Source organism: Mustela lutreola, chromosome 16, assembly GCF_030435805.1.
Source record: "Mustela lutreola isolate mMusLut2 chromosome 16, mMusLut2.pri, whole genome shotgun sequence".
Classification (NCBI taxonomy): Eukaryota; Metazoa; Chordata; class Mammalia; order Carnivora; family Mustelidae; genus Mustela; species Mustela lutreola.
The window spans coordinates 6,870,703-6,888,700 of NC_081305.1; the positions used below are offsets into that span (position 1 = coordinate 6,870,703).

General features: G+C 45.1%; 1 protein-coding gene and 1 long non-coding RNA gene across 7 annotated transcripts in view; one reads left to right on the forward strand and one right to left on the reverse strand.

The window, feature by feature from the left end:
- Positions 1-212, reverse strand: part of LOC131817488 (uncharacterized) — a 94,092-nt gene extending 93,880 nt beyond the window's left edge. For all 4 annotated transcript variants that reach the window (XR_009348529.1, XR_009348528.1, XR_009348530.1 and 1 more), the window contains exon 1: positions 123-212. This is a non-coding gene — a long non-coding RNA (uncharacterized LOC131817488). The remainder of the gene's footprint in view (positions 1-122) is intronic.
- Positions 213-5,018: 4,806 nt separating this feature from the next.
- On the forward strand, positions 5,019-17,776 carry C16H16orf46 (chromosome 16 C16orf46 homolog). 3 transcript variants are annotated; one of them, XM_059150885.1, is made up of 6 exons: positions 5,019-5,333; positions 8,483-8,569; positions 10,034-10,103; positions 10,608-10,950; positions 11,597-11,844; positions 15,498-17,776. In XM_059150885.1, exons 5-6 carry the CDS (start codon positions 11,635-11,637, stop codon positions 16,491-16,493), a joined length of 1,206 nt encoding a protein of 401 aa, XP_059006868.1. In that variant the 5' UTR covers positions 5,019-5,333; positions 8,483-8,569; positions 10,034-10,103; positions 10,608-10,950; positions 11,597-11,634; the 3' UTR covers positions 16,494-17,776. The 3 variants fall into 3 exon arrangements, with proteins under 3 accessions (XP_059006868.1, XP_059006865.1, XP_059006867.1); XM_059150882.1 differs by lacking the exon at positions 10,608-10,950; XM_059150884.1 differs by lacking the exons at positions 5,019-5,333; positions 10,608-10,950 and adding an exon at positions 5,418-5,519.
- Positions 17,777-17,998: the final 222 nt, after the last annotated feature.

The following is a 17,998-nucleotide window of genomic DNA, read 5'->3' on the forward strand; positions in this document are numbered from 1 at the left end:
AGCTAAATAGCGTATTTTCTAAGCCAAGTATACTCCACTGATATTTTGAAGGGGATATTACATATACACACATAACTATAAATATATAAATACACACATACACATAATAAGAGCAGACATACCTCTTAATGTTTTTCCCAGCTAGTGCAGGAAGAGGGATGTGTTCAGATACTATCACCTTCTGATCGTGAATAAACTGCAAATGTGAAAACCTAGAGGAAATAAGAAGGTAAATAAATTTTTCCTAGTCCTTAGGAGAAAGAAGCCATCTTTTATGGCCATGTCACTGCTGAGCTATATCTTTACACCCTTATCAAGAAAGTATCCAAAACAGTTTGGATGACTGTTTCCTTATTTGTATAATTATTCATCAACTTTTAATTATTAAAATTAATTTACTCTGCTTTGGAAATAAAAAAGAATGAGTAACAATTACATAGACTTACTCTTTTGTTTTGAAGTACTCTCACACATTACCTTCTTTGATGGTTACAGCAATATCCAGAGGTAGGTGGGACAGATCCATAACTACCATCATTTCAGAGAAAAGAAAGGTGGTGGAGAGGATAAGACACTTAAATATTCCTGTTCCATTCTTTATCAGTTCTTCGCTAATGTTACTATAAAAATACTGAAGTTGGAATGGGGTGGTAGGGAAGGAGGATCAATGCAAGCAAAAATGGCAATTCCAGCATGAAAGGACATCAGTGATTATCATCTGAAAGGAGATGGGCAGTTTATTATTCTCTCATCCTTTCCCAAAGACACACATTTGCTTTGTTAGGATCCCTGTGAGCTTTTTCAAAGAGCCAGTTATATGGCAAGTTGGTCTTTTGCTATTTAGAATATAGAACCATTTCAACCCTCATTTCTACTATAGTGCTGTCAAAAATAACAGGCGTTGGGGGGCGCCTGGGTGGCTCAGTGGATTAAAGCCTCTGCCTTCAGCTCAGGTCATGATCTCAGGGTCCTGGGATCAAGCCCCGCATCGGGCTCTCCGCTCAGTGAGGAGCCTGCTTCCCTTCTCTCTCTGCCTGCCTCTCTGCCTACTTGTGATCTCTGTCAGTCAAATAAATAAATAAAATATTTTAAAAAAATAAATAACAGGTGTTGAACGGCCTTTCAAATGGTAAATCAGAGAATTTAATTTTTCTGACCTCATATTCCTTTTGAATGGTTTTGGTCTTAACAGTTTAAGAAAGGTGTTTTGTTGTTGTTGTTGTTGTTGTTGTTTTTAAGATTTTATTTATTTATTTGACAGAGAGAGATCACAAGTAGATGGAGAGAGAGGCAGGCAGCGAGAGAGAGACAGAGAGAGAGAGGGAAGCAGGCTCCCCACCTAGCAGAGAGCCCGATGCGGGACTCGATCCCAGGACCCTGAGATCATGACCTGAGCCAAAGGCAGCGGCTTAACCCACTGAGCCACCCAGGCACCCTAAGAAAGGTTTTAGATAACATTTGCTAATAATTAAAATTCAAGAAATGGAACAGATTACCCTAGAGGTATTGCAAATTTTTATCACCTTAAAAATTTTATCACCTCCCAGAGTAAAGAAATAAATGACATTAAGTTTTAAGAAAGAAACTACTTGGAGCACCTGGGTGGCTCAGTCAGTTGAGCATCTGATTCTTGCGTTCAGCTTGGGTCATGGTTCTGGCATCAGCCTGCATGGGGCTCAGCCCTCATCAGAGAGTCTGCTTGAGGTTCTCACTCTGCCCCTCCCCCTGCTTCTGTGTTCTCTCTAAATAAATTTTTTTTTTTTAAGATTTAATTTATTTGAGGGGCGCCTGGGTGGCTCAGTGGGTTAAGCCGCTGCCTTCGGCTCAGGTCATGATCTCAGGGTCCTGGGATCGAGTCCCGCATCGGGCTCTCTCCTCAGCAGGGAGCCTGCTTCCTCCTCTCTCTCTCTGCCTGCCTCTCTGCCTACTTGTAATCTCTCTCTGTTAAATAAATAAATAAATCTTTAAAAAAAAAAATAAATAAATAAAATAAAATTATGTTTACTGTAACTTTCCTCATTACTGCTTAACAATCATGGCATTCGGGATCCCAGGGTGGCTCAGTTGCTTAAGCATCTGCCTTCGGCTCAGGTTATGATCCTAGGGTCCTGGGATGGAGCCTGGCACTAGGCTCTTTGCTCTGCAGGGAGCCTGATTCCCCATTGGTGCTTGCTCGATGGCTCTCTGACAAATAAAACTAAAAGCAAAAACAAAGTAGTCATTCTGTTCTTTCAGACCCAATCACACATGCTTTCCTCAGAAATGATCCTCACTTTACAAGGTGATTAAATTCTTTTCCTTGCAAATGGTTTTATTATTCACTACCTATCACCATCAGTATTTTCCCTTTCTAGGCCAGATTTAGTTTCACAGCAAAATTAAATAAAAAATACAGTTTTCATATATCTCTTGCCTCCATCTTTCTGCTTTTGAAACATTCCTGGGCCAACTCTAGGATTTTATTCTACTAGGGCTTCTCATATCTTGATTCAGTCTATAATGGCTTTTTGTAATAATAACTGAACAGTTGTCCTTCAACGTTTCTGCTCAGTCGTGCTATCTGGTTTTTACCTGCTGAACTTCCAACAGTGATTACCACTAGCCCATTTTAAAGGCCCATTTAGGGGTGCCTGGGTCGCTCAGTGGGTTAAAGCTTTTGCCTTTGGCTCAGGTTATGAACCCAGGGTCATGGGATCGACCCCCGCATCGGTCTCCCAGCTCAGTGGAGAGCCTGCTTCCTTTCCTCTCTGCCTGCTTCTCTGCCCTACCTGTGATCTCTGTCAATGGATAATAAGATCTTTCAAAAAAAAAAAAAAAAAAAAAGCCCATTTAAAAGCAAGGTGTGCAGGCAGTTATTGTTAAGGAAATCAGTTACCACCTTCCAACTTTCTGATGTGCTTAATGCAAACATGGTCACCGTCAAGTTTAAGAGTCATTTAGTAAAACTGTTTGTTAAAATGTTTGGTATACTTCCCAGAAACAGAAAGTAGCTTTAGTGAGTTGGTAACAAAGCCGCCTGCTAGTCAGGTGATTTCAAATTTTGTTTTCAGAAGAAGTGAAGGAGGACCTAGCTGAACTGTCAGTAAAAAAATTTTTAACAGATTTCTGTGTGGAAAGGAGTTTTTAAAAACTTGAGAGACTGCTATAACAGAACCTCTTTCATATGCGTCTTCATAGCAACAAGTTACCAGATTATACACGTTTTAAAAGAATAAAATTGGGCTGAATCGGTCTCATTCTAGCAACATGTGATACGTATCCACAGATAAAAGAATTGTGGAGGGGAGAACAGTGCCACCCATCTCACTGTGGTAACTTCCAGCAACATTAATAACTATCAACACATGTAATACATTCCTACTGTTTGTCAACTTAGTAGGAATAAGGACATTTCTCCATCTGGAAAAACAAGGCACTGCTTTATATTTTAGCCTTAGGGTCTTGAAGTTTCACTTTCAAGTTAGTTTTCTTTTGCACATCAAACTGACACGAGTACTCAGTAAGTCTTGACCATTTGATCATAAGTATGTTAGAATAAAGTTCTGTGTAGAAAGGAGAATCTGAATACAATTACGAATTTAAGAAGAAAGAAGAATTTGTTTTAATCAGTTCATATTTTTAAATAGATGTTGATGGGTATCAAACTGTCCTTAGATTTCAGTACTTTTCAAAGAGGGTTGTAACATTTTATTTTTAAGATTTTACTTAGAGAGAGAGAACATGAGCAGCAGAAGGGGCAGAGGTAGAGAATATCCAAGCAGACTCCCCGCTGAGCAGAGCCCAGTGCAGAGCTCCTTCTCACAACCCACGAGATCAGGACCAAACCCAGACTGGGACGCTTAACTGCCTAAGCCACCCAAGTCCCCAGGGATGTGACACTTGTAAATGCCAACATCTATGATATTTTGCTACCATTTAAATTTATGAACGTTTTATGTTTTAAAAATGCGCAGTGAAGTAATGCAGTTTTGTACAATTGTTCTTAGAAGTCCGCAGGCATACCATTTCTTCCAGGTTGCGAGATACAAGACCCAAATGTGCATCTTTTAGGTAAAGAAATGACACCTAAAGGTCATATCCAGAAAAGTACGTTGTTCTAACTTCCTGTTAGATGTTAACTGTTACTACTGTTAACAGTAGTTTTTCTGTAGACTTTCCAGGGTAATTACGGGGGGGAGGGGGGCTTGTAAAAAAAAAAAAAAAAGTAATATATAGCTATCTTTCCAAATGCTTCTTAATCACAGTGCTATAAAAGACATGCAAATGCTTTTACACAACAGAAATACTCAGACTGAGAGGAAAACAACTGGAAAGCAGACCGGCTTTGGAATCAGACGTGAGTTGGGCCCAGGCTCCACCTGAGGAACTGCCTTGGGCCATGGGTTCCCACCCCCGGCTGCACTTCCGAGGCCTTCCAAAGTGCGAGGGCCAGAGGAGGGGAGGAGTGGGGAGCTTCGCCTCGTCTTCCACCAGTTCGCCCTCTGCCTTAAGGGGGCAGAGGCTACTTCCCTTCAGGGCTGTACCGCCACAGGGCAAGTTCCAGGAGCGCGCCGTGGCGCCGTCAGCGGATTCAAACTACCGCCCCGTCGAACAAGCCGGGAGTGGATTCCACTAGGAGGTTTCGGCCCACAGCCGCTCTCCAGAGTAGGGGTGGTTTGGGAACCGCCGGCAAAGCTGGAGACCTTTGTGGCTGCCGGGCATCTAGAGGGTGGAGGCCACGGCCGCCGCCGAGCACCCTACAACGCGCAGGGCAGCCCCCCTGCCCCCGCCCCAAGCACCCTCCGGCTCGACGGCAACAGAGCGGGGCGTGGCGCCCCGGGTCTCCGAGGGGAAGCCGGTCCGAGGACCCTCTCCAGCTCCACGGTCCGCGGGGCATCCGGCCGCGGCGTCGGCCTCGCAGCTGGGTCTCTCGCTTACCTCAAACGCGTCTTCCCGCGCCCACAGGAGGCGGCGATTCGTCAGGCGCCGCGGGCAGGTGCGCAGCTGCGCAGAGCCTGCCGGGAGCACGTGCCCACAGCCGTCAGCCAGCGTCGCCGCCCGCGCTCCGGCTTTGTTACGCCAGGCGGGCTCTGCATCACTTCTGCGACAGCCCCCCGCCGGTCCCGCCCCCAGCGCGTCCGTCACCCAGGGCAACTGTCGCCCTCGCCTCCCCGCGGAGACTTAGCTGTCCCGGGGCCTTGCATCCCGTGGGGCCCACAGAAGGGTGTGAGCGGCCGCCGCCGCTGCCCCGCCTCCGGGGCGAGGCCCCAGACCACTCCACAGGCGGCAGAGCGACAGGCCCCGCCGGGTCGGAAAGGAAGCTGCCCTCCGAGGCGGGAAGGCGAAAGCTTGAGGTAGTGTGGGCGGGGGCTGGCATAAGAGTGGGCGGGCCCCGGGGAGGAGCGGCGAGGAATGGGTGTGGCAGTGGGAGGGGCTGTTGAAAGGGCGGAGCCCTGGGGGGGAGGAGCCAAGGGAGGAAGGGGAAGGTCTCGTAGGTAAGGGGTTACGTTTCGCGGGAGAGGACAGCTCTTGAAAGAAGGGTAGGCATCTTTTGTGGCACGGCAGGAGCTGCTGGGTGACGAGGAGGAAGGATCTTGAAAGAAGGGAAGGAGCCTCGGGGAAGGGGAGGGGCCATTTTGAGAAAGGGAAGAGCCAGGTGTGAAGCGCCTGGGCTTTAGGAGCAACAGGTGGATTGTGTGTGTTTGATGACTTGTGCTTTCATGTAGACTTGTAAGCTGAGAAGACAGGCATTGCTTTACTATTTTATTACCAGAGCTAGGCATCTGATAGGCACTTAGCGAGGGAACGGGTGTGAGTGGAAAGAGCGGAAGGGTTGGAGACTGGGACTGCAGTAAAAACCCAAGCGGCTGATCTGGAGGGATGGTTGTATGAATCACGCCCATAGGATTCCTTCTATGGGTCATCGAAGCTGCTGTGCTCTGTGGGCGCGAAAGAAGCATAAGGAGCAAGATAATTAACGTAGAGAGATAAGATTTATACTCCTGAAAATGTGAACAGACTGTGCAAATTGAGTGGTGCATGTGCTTAACTTTGAGGCAGATTCAACTCCCTGCGGAGCTGTGTTCCAAAACTGTAAATTAGGTTGAAGCCTTCATATCATTTTCCTTTAGAAACTATATGACCAGTGATCAGCGTGCCCAAGACCTCTTTAACCACCTCATATGCCTGAAGCTTAGCTCTGTATTAAGAAACTTCGCTTCTACCATAGCTAACGGTGTATCTGTTCATTGATTTCCTCACCCAACACATGTTGTTAAGGATCCACAGGACCGCCCATTCCGTATTCTAGTTGAGACTATGAGAAGCCTCTCTTTCCCAGGCTGAAATTCGGACGTAGATTCAAGATTCTTTTAAACCTGAAGCTTCCAGAAAGAAGTGGGCAGGGTGTAGGGCATGGTGTAGAGCCAAGGAGATGGCAAGGAGTTTTAAGGGATCATAGTTTGCTTTTGACTTAAGTGTCCTGGGCTTTTCACCTCTCCTGGCCCATTAACACCCCCTCCTTAATTACCTGAGAATGTGTCAACCAGGTGTAGGAATCTAGAATAAGGCATTTGGAATCTGACTTTTTATATAAGCAATGGCAAATAGGTAGCATGTGTGTTACCACTCTTTATTCTCTAGCAGACATCATTAATCAACCACAGAACTCTTTCCTGCAGTGGCCAAGTCTTAACACCCTTTTCAATGCAGCGCTGTAGTTGTGTTGGGACTGTTTGGAACCAACAATCTTCTTCAAGCCTAAGATAGAGAGTAAATATTTTAAAAATTAATAGACATCAACATAAATGTGAATTTCTAAACTCTTGGTAGTCCTTTTTTAAAAAAAAAAAATGAAGTTTACCTAAATCGATGGATCACGAATCCTATAGATGAGATTTATATGCATAGGCCAAATAATTCTATACTGAGGTGAATTTGTAGCCGGTTGATAATTAGTAAATGCCCCAGTACAAGGGATAAACACATGGCATTATCCTTTACCCTCTCCTTGCCAATATTTTATCGGGGACTTAGAGGAAGTTACAGGAGGTATGCCTATCAAATTGCAAGTCTTAAAGTGGGAAGGAATGACCAAGCTGTGGGGAGTCACAGTCAGACTGACAAATATCTAAGCAGATTGGAAGGATGTCCAAAACCAACAAGAGGAAATTTTGGAAAGATCCGATCCATCCAGAGGTCTATATCTAGTGAAAAAAGGGGGGGGGCGGATAAATTTCTTGCTATTTTTAAAAAGGTTTTATTTATTTATTGGACAGAGATAGCGAGAGAGGGAACACAAGCAGGGGGAGTGGGAGAGGGAGAAACAGGCTTCCCGCTGAGGAGGGAGCCTAGTATGGGGCTTGATTCCAGGACTCTGAGATCATGACCTGAGCTGAAGGCAGATGCTTAACCATCTGAGCCACCCAGGTGCCCCAAAAAGAAAAAAAAATTTTTGAAGAAAATTAACAGCATGGATATGGAGTGAAAAAGGCAAGGATTATTAACAATTCATGTGGGAAAAAAATATAGAAGTTATAGATGACCTCCAGATCAGTGTTAACCAGGATTGAGATATTGCTTTTTTAAAAATGTAGCAATCTGGGGCGTCTGGGTGGCTCAGTGGGTTAAAACCTCTGCCTTCCGCTCAGATTATGATCCCAGGGTCCTGGGATTGAGCCCCACATAGGGTTCTCTGCTCAGCTGGGAGCTGGCTTCTTCCCCTCTCTCTGCCTGCTTCTCTGCCTACTTGTGATCTCTGCCTTCAAATAAATAAAATCTTCAAAAAAAAATGTAGCAATCTTTGTTCAATTAATAGGTGTAGATTTCAGATCAAAGGGAGTCAGTTTTCAAAATAGGCATTTCTAGCCAGACCACATTTGAAATATTACCCTCATTTCCAGGTACTGTATTTTAATTATCTTTATAATTATACATTATCAGTAATTATACATTCTTAAGATGAGGGAATTTGAGATTCTTTTCTGAAGAAATAATAGCTGTCTTCAATTATTTTCAGGATTATCATGTCACTTTTGGGGGGAACACCAGGAACTGAGGAGCATGAGTTTCGGGGTTGCACGTGTCATTCTAATCTTTAGAGCTACTGGTGGAATGAAACAAGATGCTTGTAAAGTAATAAGCTCTCAGTTATATGATTGTAAAGCTCCACAGAAGTTGGAAAGTGGTATAGGATGACCTATTGATTGACTCCAAATCTGTAAACTAGACATAATTTTACTATCAGAAAATATGACTATTACATCCCTACAGATTTCTGCCTTTCAACAGAAAAGTAAGAATGCATACAAGAAATCACATATCCACTCTTGATATTGTTGATCTTTGATTGTTTCGTGTATACTTCTGTTTGTTGTCTCTTACATGAGCCAGAAGATAAGAATGGGCAATACAACTTGAAGGCATGATTATTGGAGAAAAATTTTAAATGAAGATTGTTCTTTCCACTAACTCAATTCTTTTCTTTTCTTTTTTTTCTGATTAGGAAAAGACCGCCAACATTCTGTTTTAGTAGTGGAGCGTCTTAATCCAGTTTGAACACCAGTGTTACCGAGGAGCACCTAGCTATCTGGTATGCAGTAATCTGGCCATTTGACTAAGAATAGTCTGTTTACTGACTTCCCAGATGATTTTTTAGTGTTTGGTCATAAGGCATCAATACTGTTCCCATGATCTTCCCTTAAATGAATAAAGTACTTATAAAATGCAGTATTTATAACAAATGTGTGAAGTGCTTATAACAATGCCTGGCGCTCTCACTTTTATTATTTAATATTATCATTACCTGGCTTTCTTTTGGCATTTTGGAGTATAATGTGACTGGAACTTCTTCTGGTTTGGGAGTATAATGTGACTGGAACTTCTTCTGGTTTGGGAGTATAATGTGACTGGAACTTCTTCTGGTACCCTCACAGGGTCCAACTTCTTTCTATTGACTCCAAAATAGGGCCTTCCTCACTACCACATCTTTGGCCTCTGCCGTTTGTCTGTCTTGATACAGAGATTATATTGTCTTCCTCTCACATTTCACATATTCTCACGACATGTGAGAAATAGTTGAAGTTGCTGGAGATAGTTAACCTGACAGACATAAGAGTATGTGGAAACTTTTCATCCATTTCAAAGGGCTGGCTGGGAGCTGAGGCAACAGGCCATCTTCAGATCAATGACTCTTCAACCCTTTGCAGTGACAGACAGCTCTGTACCTCTGATGCAAGCCCTTTTCCTGAGAAAAATGCTTGAGCATTTTTCGAAGTGTCCTAGAGCTCCTCAAGTCCATTCATGGATGGGAAGGCTTCCCATCACAGAGCCTTGCTCTTGAGGGCAAAGTGAGGAGGACACGAGGGTGGAGGATATTGAGGGGGCAGGGAAACCTGTATTGGGGTCAGTATAAGGGAGATCTTCCTAATAGCGCTGCTGGATTATATAGGTTTTGAAGGTTGTGATGGCCAGACTTGGCCCAGACCAGTAAGAATCAGAATCTCTGTGGGTAGGGTTTGTGGCATTATTCTAAGGTACAGCTAAGTTTGAGACCCAGTAAATTAGAGCCACTAGAACAGGTAGTTAGTTCTGTTAGCACCCTGCCAGCAGAGACGCTTCAAGCACAGAACTTTTTTCTTATTGACTTGAACATTCTAGCTATACTTAATCCCTCCTAAATATTACCTATTTCTTTGCTACATTAACCTCAAGTGCTTATTTATTTTCTTATTTAAATAAATGGCTTTGCTTTTGATTCTCTACTTTTTTTTTTTTTTTTCCTTTTTAACTGTATACTTGTTAAGGCTTTGGGCTTTTGTGGTACAAGCAAATGGGTCATCCAGAAGAGAACACAACTGAGTTAGGAGCTTCTTGGGCCTGAGTAGTGACTGAAGTGAAATTTCACAAGATGAAAGGATCAGGCTAGTTTGTAGTCTAGTCCTTAATCATGCTATTCTTGGTAAACAGAATAGCGCTTCTGGGGGTTTAGCCACTTCTTTTTTTTTTTTTTTTCCTTTTGGTTTAGCCACTTCTGATATCATTTTTTTCCTTTCAGATTTCTTTCATTTCCTCTGATCTCATATTGGAAACGATTAGGATGTCCAAAGATATTTGAACTTCCATAGGTAAATGGAACTTTATTTGCTTCAAAATGCTACTTTAAGCCTATGTGAAAAAGCCAAAATGGTAATTAAACAGATAATATTTTAAGAAGTTACTAATCTGTACCTCAATAGAAAACTTAATAAGTGGGTTTCTGGCTGGGCTCATTAGGGTGAGAGAAAGCCAAGTGTGTGGCCTCTGTGTCATTACAGGCAAGGAATCCTCCAGAAGGCCCTGGCTGCCCATCAGCATGCAGCCGGACCCCTGGAGGTCACTGTCTGGGCCCTGGGATTCATCTCTGTGGCTTGTGGGGTGCTCAGAAGGAGCCTCTGTCTGTAGGAAGGTGCTATAATCGTGCCCTTCTTAGAGATGAGCAAACAGACCCGGAAAATTGACTTGCCCAAGGTCATAGAGCTACTGATAGGATTGGAACTCTGGCTTTTGGGCATCCAAGTCTGTGCTCCTGATCAGGATGATAACCTTCCATGGGTGGTTCAGTCGTTTAAGCATCTGACTCTTGATTTCAGCTCAGCTCTTGATCTCAGGGCTGTGAGTTCAAGCCCTGCGTCAGGCTCCATGCTGGGTGTGGAGCCTACTAAAATCAAAAACAAAAATAAAAAGGATGACAACTTTCCTAACTCTTTGGCTGATTATAAATGCCAAGCTGCATTTTTCAACCTGGACAAGCATCAGTGAAGGCTGGACAGTATCGCGTTCATCATCATTCCTGCTGAGACCATTACCACTGTGAACGGTACCAGTGTGCTGGGGCCGCCTTCACATAGGACAATAGACCAAAGACCATGGGGAAGCTTAACCAGCAGAAATGGATTGTTTCACCGTTCTGGAAGCTGGAAGTCTGAAATCAAGGTGTCAGCAGGCTTGGTTTCTTCCAAGGGCTATGAGGGAAGGATCTGCTCTAGGGCCCCTCTCCGTGGCTTACAGTCTTCTCCCTTAGACTCTTCCCATGGCCTCCCTCTCTGCATGTCTGTGCCAGATGTCCATTTTCATAAGGACCCAGTCATCCAGGCTGGACTGGGATGCGCACACTGACCCAGCCTAGACCACATGCTCCCCAGCCTCGACCGGTGTCCAGAGTTGCCAGGAAGGGAAAGAAGAGAAAGTGGCCAGGTCACACATGCCCACCACAGTTCCCATGGTGTTTGCACAGAAGCATCTGGACTTTTTTTGGAATGGAGGACAGGGGTGCTTAAACCTATATTCCTTGCCTCGCTCTACCCCATCACGAGGGATAAAGCCTCCACTAACATCTTCCTGTCCTCTTTTGTTCAATCCCAACTTTGGTCTTTAATTAAATCCATTAGTCTTTCCAAATAGCTGTATCTTTTATAGTATCAATATCTGGCAATGGCTGGTTTTGTAATATTTCTTACAGTCTATTCTGGAATGTGTCTTGTTGTTATTTTGCGTGAGTTATAGATTTAGGTTTTTTTTTCTTTCAGTTTTTAAGAAATGCATATTACAAACTAAGTTCAGCCTGCATTTCATGCTACAGGAAGAAGATGTTAAAAACCTTCAGCCCCAATCACAGTAATGGATCTCTGTCAGAAAAATGAGACGGAATCAGAAAATAGTGAAAATAATGAAATTCACAGCCCAGAAGAAACAGAATTAACCTATACTTGCCCGGATGAAAGAAGTGAAAAGAATCATGTTTGTTGTCTTCTCAGTATCAGTGACATTACGCTTGAACAAGATGAAAAAGCCATGGAATCTGTCATTGGAACGGGGTGGGAAGAAGCTGTGAGTATCTCCTTGACCGAGGTGCCTCGGGCATCTGTGTTTCAATGCCAGCCTTTCCTTTTACTTTTGCCAAAACTAGTTACTACCAAAAAATGTATAATCAACGAAACATAGAAACTCTAGGAATAGAGGTAAAATACACAGAATGGCAATAGCAGTACCTTTAATTGGGTATTTGCGGCCCATTAGTGTTGGCAAGTGCAGGACCAAATGCTTCCCGTACACCAATTCATTCAGCCTCTCAACAGCCCTAGGAGGCAGGTGTTAAGAACAGCCGCGATGTCACACAACTGCAGGTGAGGGAAAGGGGTGCTACTGGCATCTACCGGACAGAGGCCGGGGGTGCTGCTCCACATCCCACAGTGCCCAGGATGCCAGGACACCACAAGGAATGACCCAGCTCTGTCTTAGTTCAGGGATTCTCTAACAATACCATAGACTGGGGACATACGCAACAGATATTTATTTCTCACAGTCCAGAAGGCGGACCTCTGAGATCGGGGTGCCAGCATGGTTGAGTCCTGGTGGGGGATCCTCTTCCTGTTTTGTGCTCACATGGCCCTCCTTGGTGGTGCAAGTAGACCCTTTATCTCCACCTCCTCTTATAAGGGCACTAATCCCATTTTGAGGGCCCCACCCTCTTGACTTCATTAACCCTAATAACCTCCAAAGGCCCACCTCCAAGTACCATCACTTTGGGGATTTGGGCTTCAAAATAGGAATTTGGGGGGAGACAGTCATGCAATCCATAATGTGTCCCGTGCTGAGAATATGTTTGCTGCTCAGTCTGTTGGGGACGATCGTGCCACGCCACCTGCTCCCGCCTGCTGCCGGTTGCTCTTCACTCTCTGCACACCCGTCCTCCCTGGCTTCTCAGGCCACCTTGTCCCAAGTGTCAGGGGCCTGTCCCACCAAAGCCAGCTTCCTGCCCGGGCTTATGGCGCTTGATATTTCCTGAGCTGCTGCCGGGGACCGGTGGGCCAGCATTTAAATGAGGACAGAGAACACTTTGCTGGGAGCAGTTAGTGAGAGTTTCCTATGTTTGCGGAACCCAGGGGCCTCTCAGGATGGGGTGCCTCAGGACTGCATGTTTTTGACCCAGAGCAACCCAACTAACATTTAGCTTACCCGTGACAGCCCAACTGTGAGAACCAAAAGAGTCAGGGGTCATTGATCCCCATCTCTGGACTCAGATCCCCGCCAGACCACCGGAACACCCTGGAGACATAGATCCTCTATAGAGGCTCACCTGGGGTGTTTTTAAATCCATGTGCCCAGGTCCATCTTGTGAGTATGGTCTTAGTAGGCCATGGTGGGGCTCAGGAGTCTGGATTTTTCGGCAGCAGCTCAAGGTCAAACAAGTAGAGAACATTTGCTGGCTCCTCAGGTCCACCTGTTTAACAGATTAAATAGAACATCTGTAAACATCATAGAAAGATTAAAGTTCCAGAATTTAGATTTCCCTCAATAAGTATCCACCTGAATAAAAGCTGGCATGCTACAAAGCAGAGCCAGGAGACACATCCCCCCTTGTCTGGCCAGAGGAAGATGGTGGGGCGGGTGCAGGAGGGGCGCTCGGGAGCGTGGGATTTGTCTCGTTCGAAGCCACCTAAGGTAGAGAGGCCGGTTAGCCTGAGGATCTGTCAGTTAATGTGCTGAGACCCTTCTCTGCAAAAGCTGGAAAATCACCTGGAAGTCAGGGTCAAGAGCAGTGAGGTCTGAAGCAAGCAACATGGTCCTCTCGAAGACCCAGCACCAGCTCAACAGCACATGAAGGGACAGAGTTTCAGAACAGAAGGTGGAAGAGTAGGCTGGGAGAGGTGTCCTTAGGCATCTCAAGAGTTCAGCACAGGGCAGCGACCTTACAGCCCCCAAATATAATTGCCATCTAAGAATTAGGACTTGACTACGCCAAAGAAAATAGACGGGTTTTTTATTTGTTTGTTTGTTCGTTTTTGGTTGTCATATATTTGAGGTATCCCTGTGGCTTTGATAAGGGCCAGGACTTTGGAATAAGAAAGATCAGTTTCAGATTCACCACTTACAGACAGCTAACCTTGGGGAGGGCTCCTGTCCCCTAGCACCCAACTTCCTCATCTGTAAATTCTGGCCAGAGGGGTTTACAAGGAGAACAGGAATTCCCGATTCCGTGTCAGGCACTTACTAGCCTTTTTGAAAAAGCGATGCTTCCCATTTCGGAGTTTGGGGGACTGAGCACGTGTAGCAAGAGGGTGCAGAGGTCTGGAGTGAGTGATGATGGAGGGATGTTTTTGTGCAAGATGACTAGAGAGGCTGGCCCTGTGGTTAGGCCCAGGAGACATTGTGGTTCTCACAGCCTCTCACTGTCCCCTGCATGGGAATGCACAGACCTTCTGAATGTGCCAGAACTTACCATTGGCTATAGTAACATTTTGAAGGACAGTTTCCAACTCAGTATCCTGGACATCAGGATACCTAAATTACAGTGCTATGGCATGGGTTAAATGAACGAATGTCAATACCAGTGGATCCTTAGCTTGGTGCCTGAAACATGGTAGAAGCATGGGAAATATGTTTTTTGTTTGTTTGTTTTTTGTTTTTTGTTTTTACATATAAGGTTGCCAGATTTAGCAAACGAAGACACAGGATACCTGATTAAATTTGAATTTCGGTTAACAGTACCTATCATGTTTCCTATTAAGTGAGCCTCAAATGTGATCCTGATTTCTACCTGGCAACTCTGTTTAACTGTGACATTTGTGGCACGCTCAGCCAGGGGACTCTAGGTGTGGATGGATGGGGGGGCAGGTTGCACAGGGGTGCTGGGGGTACCTGCCTCTGCTCCTTGTCTCTCCCTCCGGCCCCTCCACACAGCAGTCTCCTAAGGTGTGGTAACAGCCCAGCGGTCTGAGAGACCTTAGGGAGATAAGTACAAACAGCTCTGATTTTTTTAAAGAGTCCTAACTTTATTTTTTAAATTTTTTTTTAATTTTTTTAAAGATTTTATTTATTTATTTGACAGAGAGAAATCACAAGTAGATGGAGAGGCAGGCAGAGAGAGAGAGAGAGGGAAGCAGGCTCCCTGCTGAGCAGAGAGCCCGATGCGGGACTCGATCCCAGGACCCTGAGATCATGACCTGAGCTGAAGGCAGCGGCTTAACCCTCTGAGCCACCCAGGAGCCCTTACATTTTTTTTAAAAGATTTTATTTACTTATTTGACAGATAGAGATCACAAGTAGGCAGAGAGGCAAGCAGAGAGAGAGGAGGAAGCAGGCTCCCCGCTGAGCAGAGAGTCCGATCCCAGGACCCTGGGATCATGACCTAAGCCGAAGACAGAGGCCTTAACCCACTGAGTCACTCAGGCACCCCTCCTGACTTTATTTTAATGTGCATCTGAAAACATAAAGAATCAGCACATCAAGATGGCCATTTATAGATGTTTTTGCTTAGTATTTTAGTTTTAAATCCAATTGCTAGTATTTTAGATTAACAGATACTGTTAAAAATGCTATTACTATGAGGCTAAAATAGTATTAAAATAAAAAAAAAAAGGTGAGTCAATTTTAAGAGAAATACCAGTTCAGTTAGAATGGCCAAAATGGGGCTGTGGCCACAGCTGGACAGCTTGAGTTTGAGCAGCTCTGCCAGGAGTAACCTGCTGCTTTATTTGCAGGTCCAAGGCTGGGGAAGGACTTCTCCAACTGCCTGCATCTGGCCCAGGAAGAAGCTTAAAAAGGCGAGGGTGGGAGAAGGTGCCGGTAGCTGCTTACTCTGTGGCAGTCTCTCCCAAGGGAGCGCTGAGGCCAGGCCTCAGGTGGAGGCGGAGAAGTTGGGGTCAGGGGCTCCTGCTGAGGTGGGTCTGGAGAAGGATCAAGGCAGCCCCTCCCAGACTCGGGGAAACTCTCTGGGCTCCACCACCGCCACCTCCAGGGAGGTTAGCAAGATCTGCTTTCCTCGCTGCGGTCAGGGAGAGAAAAAGAGTCTGCAAATAAAGGAGTTTATGTGGTGCAAGGAAGACTGGGCCACCCCTGAGGCTCTTAGGGGCAAGGACCCCAGAAGCCCCAGCAGAGGTCCCTCCATCTCAGACTCCTTGACTTCCAGGGCCCTTTTAGTTCTGCCTCCCCTGAAGGCTTCACTCCCAAATGGCTTGGATGTTCTGGGTAAGAAGAGTAAGAACTTCTTGCAGCCGGAGGAGAAGGTGCTGAGTGTGGAAAAGGATGAGTGTGTGGCTTGTGCATATGGGTTGAAAACAGTTGATGGGAAAGGTGAAAAGAGACCCATTGAGCTGGCCAATCACCTCAAGGTCAATGACACACTGCCTTTTCCTCCCCGGGTGGCCCCGACATCCCTGCTGGCGCATCAGGAGCGGTGCTGCCTGCACTGGTCCCTCCTGCCTGAGAAAAACCTGGTGTGCCCTCCTGACCCCAGCAACGTGCGCTATCTCGCCACCGTGCGGCTTTTGCAGAAACACGGAGTACAGAACTACAAAGCCAAATTCAAAGCCAGGGAGCCAAGGCCTCCCGTCAACACTCAAAAGTGCATTCTCACAGAGGCCAAGCAGGAACACAGGCCCCAAACGTTGGAGACCAAAGTGTTCCCGAGAACTCTCTTGCCGTCCCTCACCGTGAGCAGAGTTGTCATTCCTGTCTCTGCTCACAGACTGCTCTGAGTTGCCACAATAGAATTCCCTGGGAATCAGCACTGTTTGAATTCATTGATCCTCTCCCTGTCTCTTCTCTGCCCTGTCCCATCCTTTCTTTTCTTCTCTTCTTCCATACTCTTACCACGCACCCACCCTCCCCTTGCCTTTTTTTTTTTTTTTTTTTCCAGTAGAACCAGGGGAAATGGAACTTCATGGTCTGAGTTTTGATTTATTCTCAAAACCCTCATATTTATGTGCCCTGCTTCCGTTGCTGAGCCATTTACAAAATGCAAACTGTAGAGCCAGTGTCAGCCTCTGCCTGCCTTATCTCTCTACTCCCCCTAGAAGCCAAGTGCATGGTGGGGACTCTGAAGGGCCTCCCTCAGTGATGCCCTTGGCAGCCCCGTGCCAGTTGGCAGGGACTCGCTCTGCCCCACTCTGGTGCCCTAAGCTAAGTGTAAGTGCTTATTTTCGATCAAATTGTATCCTGATCTTTTGAACCAGGCAAATATCTGTCTGTTGATTTCTTTTCTCTTGCAACAAAGATCTGAAACATTGTTTTAATAGAAAACTCCAGCCTGTGTCCAAATAAATATCCTTCTGTCCGAGGCATCATATGCTGATACCCATGGATATATCATATCCACTACTTGCTACATATCTCAGGGTTTCATATGCTTATGTGATAGCCTCATGCTAGTCTCCAGGTCTGCAAAAGTTTTAGCTACAGCTCTATAAGGTCCATCCTGGGAAGCAGGTTAAGAATAATTATTTGAACAGAAAAGTCAGTGTAATTATAACTGTCACCCCACAAGCTTCCTCCAGCCTTACTTTACATCTAATTTCTGGGAACTTACAACCCCACACAGACACTTGTGGAATAGGGGTGTCACTTTCTCCTTCTGCCCTTCTTCTTCTCTCATTTTACCTATTCAATGCCTATTTCCTGAATTTGTATATAAACATTTGTAAATGAGTTATGTTTTAAGTGCCAAGTAAAAATGCTATGTAGAGAAGTGCTCTGAAAAACCATTTTGTAATATGAATAACCATTTAGCCACTCTGTAATTACATAGTTTGCATTTGCTTAAGTAGGTTGTACTTGAACTCTGGACTTCCTGTCCCCTAAATGATGGGTAGACAGAATATATGACTGTATTTCTAAACACCTGCTTTCCACAATTGGTCTTTGTAATGCCTTTTCTCTTAGTTTTAGATTTCTTTATTGTTTTGTGATTTATTTACAAAACACCAGAAATGCAGAAATGATAATAGTACAATGGTCATTAAAAAGGTGTGTTTTGCCTGTTGAGGTTGGTTACTTTTTTATAGTCTAGAAGTAATTTTTAGGTTCTACCCACCTCTTCTTCTCCGAGTGAAGAAACGATCTGGATTTTGCCTACAAGAAACTCTGACTTCAAGGCGCCTGGGAGGCTCAGTGGGTTAAAACCTCTACCTTCGGCTCAGGTCATGATCTCAGGGTCCTGGGATTGAGCCCCACATTGGACTCTCTGCTCAGCAGGGAGCCTGCT